At 43.7% G+C, this 2,760-nt stretch overlaps 1 protein-coding gene across 1 annotated transcript; it reads right to left on the bottom strand.

The window, feature by feature from the left end:
* Window positions 1-376: 376 nt before the first annotated feature.
* On the bottom strand, window positions 377-2,448 carry LOC104967925 (solute carrier family 22 member 6-like). Its single transcript, XM_010797463.1, has 3 exons — window positions 2,101-2,448; window positions 758-861; window positions 377-554 (listed from the first exon to the last, which is right to left on the bottom strand). Exons 1-3 carry the CDS (start codon window positions 2,446-2,448, stop codon window positions 377-379), a joined length of 630 nt encoding a protein of 209 aa, XP_010795765.1.
* Window positions 2,449-2,760: the final 312 nt, after the last annotated feature.

The raw sequence follows: 2,760 nt of genomic DNA on the forward strand, positions 1-2,760 counted from the left end.
ATTTTGTATGTATTGTGAACGCAACACTGTGCAAATGTGGGTCTGCCTCACACAGGGTGACTGGCTGTCTACATGATGTGGCCTGCCTCACCAAAGTATATCTCAGATCTGTGGGAAACACTGCCTTCTCAACAATTGTTCAGTCTGAGTTTAATATGATCCTAGTCAGGATACACTTTGACTTTTGTAGGGAATTATACATGTTGAATAGAACCACCTGGGAATCCTGGTTATGAAGGTATTTATAGATGAGTTCAAGATTAGCACATTTAAAAAACTAAAACAAATCCTTTCTAAATAAAATAATAAAAAGTATTTATAATACATCTTAATTTACTTCAATTCAGGATACAAAGACAAGATATCACAGATCACTTTAACTTTCTATAAGCCACTGACCTAGGACAAAGGCATTCATGATGACACCAGAGATGGATGTTCCAACCATGAAGCGGAGGGCGATGTAGACGTAGAAATTAGGGGCAAAAGCAGCTCCTACCCCAAAGACAGCCTGGATAGCCAGGTTAAAGAGAATGACAATCCTGCGGCCATACCTGCAACAAGACAACATCCCCCTGAACTCGCTTTTTCCATGTAAACAAAAGGGGAAAACGGTTGTAAAGAATCAGACAGCATGTGATGAAATAAAACCTTTTTAGAAAGTAATGCTGGAGTCAGATCCCATAAAAAAAATAGCAAGGTGTTACTTTATCCATTCGATAGGGCTCTAAAGATTGATATGTGTAAACAAATTTACTTATCAGCTAAGCTCCCGAACACAACAGCTCCAACCAGCAGGCCGAACATGTACACCGAGGAGCCCATGTTGTTCAGGCTGGCATCCTCACACACCAGGTCCCACTGCAAGGAAACACACATACTTGTTTCAGACAGAACATTAGTTATTTTGAACTCCTACGACTGACAATATAATCCTAGAAATTGGTTCCATAGAGGAAATGGAATATTTGAATCCTCTTTTTATCATCACCCACACACAACGCAACATTTAAACTCTGCATTTAAACTTGCTGTGGACGCCTGTTTGAATAGAGCACAGGTGTCTTCTCGGCTGTGTGAAGGAGAGGCTAAATAATGATGGGTTCTAAGGGGCATTTCCTTTTGCATCATTATTATAATAAGATTTCAATTTAAGTTTCCAAGAAGGGGTACATTCTTGACCACATTTGATTTCTGTCCCCAGTAGGATGACCCATTTCTGTTGTGAACATTCTTTGAGCCCAACTTGATGTCAAATATGTCGTCATCTAAAGGGCCTTTACACCACCTCCTCTGATACAGTGTTTGTGTGGAGAAGTTTTTCCGAGTGCTGCCCTCAAAGTTAAAAATATTTCACTCTGACCTTGATTGCTGCTGACCTTTTGATGCACAACCAATCAGATTTCAGCTGTGCTAAGCAGCACAAGCTAGCAGGGAGGGTAACCATAGAAACAAAACTTAACAAGCTTTTTCTCATTGTGAGGAAGAGTGCACAGGGAGCTAAAAGCAAACCATGCATCTTGTGAAGTCAGCATATTAACTATCCAAAACTTTGGGAAAGGTGGTGAAAGGGACTTCCTGAGCCATGGAGTTTTGTATTTGTTGTAATAAATGCACATTACATGGATCGAACAGCATTTGTTCTTGGGGCTGTGCAGATACTTGCTCTGTTGGACAACCATCAGCATTATATTGATATAAGAAGCCAATCCTGGATGGCTGCAGAGCTGCACACATCTTCAAGTGCCACAGTGGAGGACGGCCAACCCCACACGTTGCGTCGGGTGACCCTTCCAATCGCATCACTGAGGGCTGCAGCTGCCCACCCCTCAGATTCATGTCTGACAGAAGATGGGAGGGGGACCGGGTGAGTGGAATGGCCAGAAGATGCATGCACCGCAGGAGTCTATCTCTCAGACTCTCGTTTAACCCTGTCTCAGGTATCACCCCCGCCCACTGAAATAAAACGTCTGAGCCGCTCCACATTCCTTAGATGCATGGAGTCCTCATGGTAAACACATTGTGTGAAAACTTAAATATTCAGTCAAATCAAATCCTGAATTGGAATGCTGCCTGACAAACGGTTTGTTTTTCACTCACCTCAGTTACTATGGTGCTTTGGAAGGTCTCTGTGCTGTAATCCCAGCCCCCCTGGCACTTCTCAGAGGGGTGTCCATCGCCCAGACCTGCATCCCCGCTGAGGTTCAGAGGAACCGTGCACGACAGCTCGGACTGGCCGTAAAGGGAGTACGGACTACTGAAGGTGAAGTTCAAAAAGGCCTGAGGGCCCACTGAGGAATGGCATAAATGCGGAGGAACGGCCCCAGTGAAGACAGAGACCAGCATGTGGAATGCCAGAAAGATTTGAGGTAGACATATCCATATATACAAGGTCTTCTGGAACTTCCCAAAGCCGCCAATAAGGCAGAGAATTTCATCAAAGTTCATTTTCTGGCTTTATGTAGATGTACCCTTATAATGTGCTACTCTGTAATTGATCAAGTCCAAATCCTAAAATGTTGCTGAATAAAAAAAGCAGATGAAAGCAGAGGGCCAAGTGTCAGCCAGATGAATGAAATAAAAGGCTGAAATGATGGTCTTTACCACGCTGATGATTGAAAGGGAAAGGGGCCTCCTTCAGATGCAGTCACAGATGTGTTGTGCTCCAGTGTAAGGGCAACCTGTGGCTATATGCAATGAACTGTGCTGCATTCTGAAAGTTACTCAACCTCTGTGGGAGTGATGGGAGTGGGCTAAGGC

The sequence above is a fragment of the Notothenia coriiceps genome, unplaced genomic scaffold (genome assembly GCF_000735185.1).
Source record: "Notothenia coriiceps isolate Sejong01 unplaced genomic scaffold, NC01 NC01_scaffold00037942, whole genome shotgun sequence".
NCBI lineage: Eukaryota > Metazoa > Chordata > Actinopteri > Perciformes > Nototheniidae > Notothenia > Notothenia coriiceps.

Bases quoted from the DNA above. Each gene is read 5' to 3' on its own strand.
- LOC104967925 (XM_010797463.1), bottom strand. From the start codon at position 2,448: ATGAACTTTGATGAAATTCTCTGCCTTATTGGCGGCTTTGGGAAGTTC. The intron at 862-2,100 runs GTGAGTGAAAAA...GTTTCCTTGCAG, and splicing joins AAAGCACCATAGTAACTGAG to TGGGACCTGGTGTGTGAGGA. The intron at 555-757 runs GTAAATTTGTTT...GTCTTGTTGCAG, and splicing joins TTCGGGAGCTTAGCTGATAA to GTATGGCCGCAGGATTGTCA.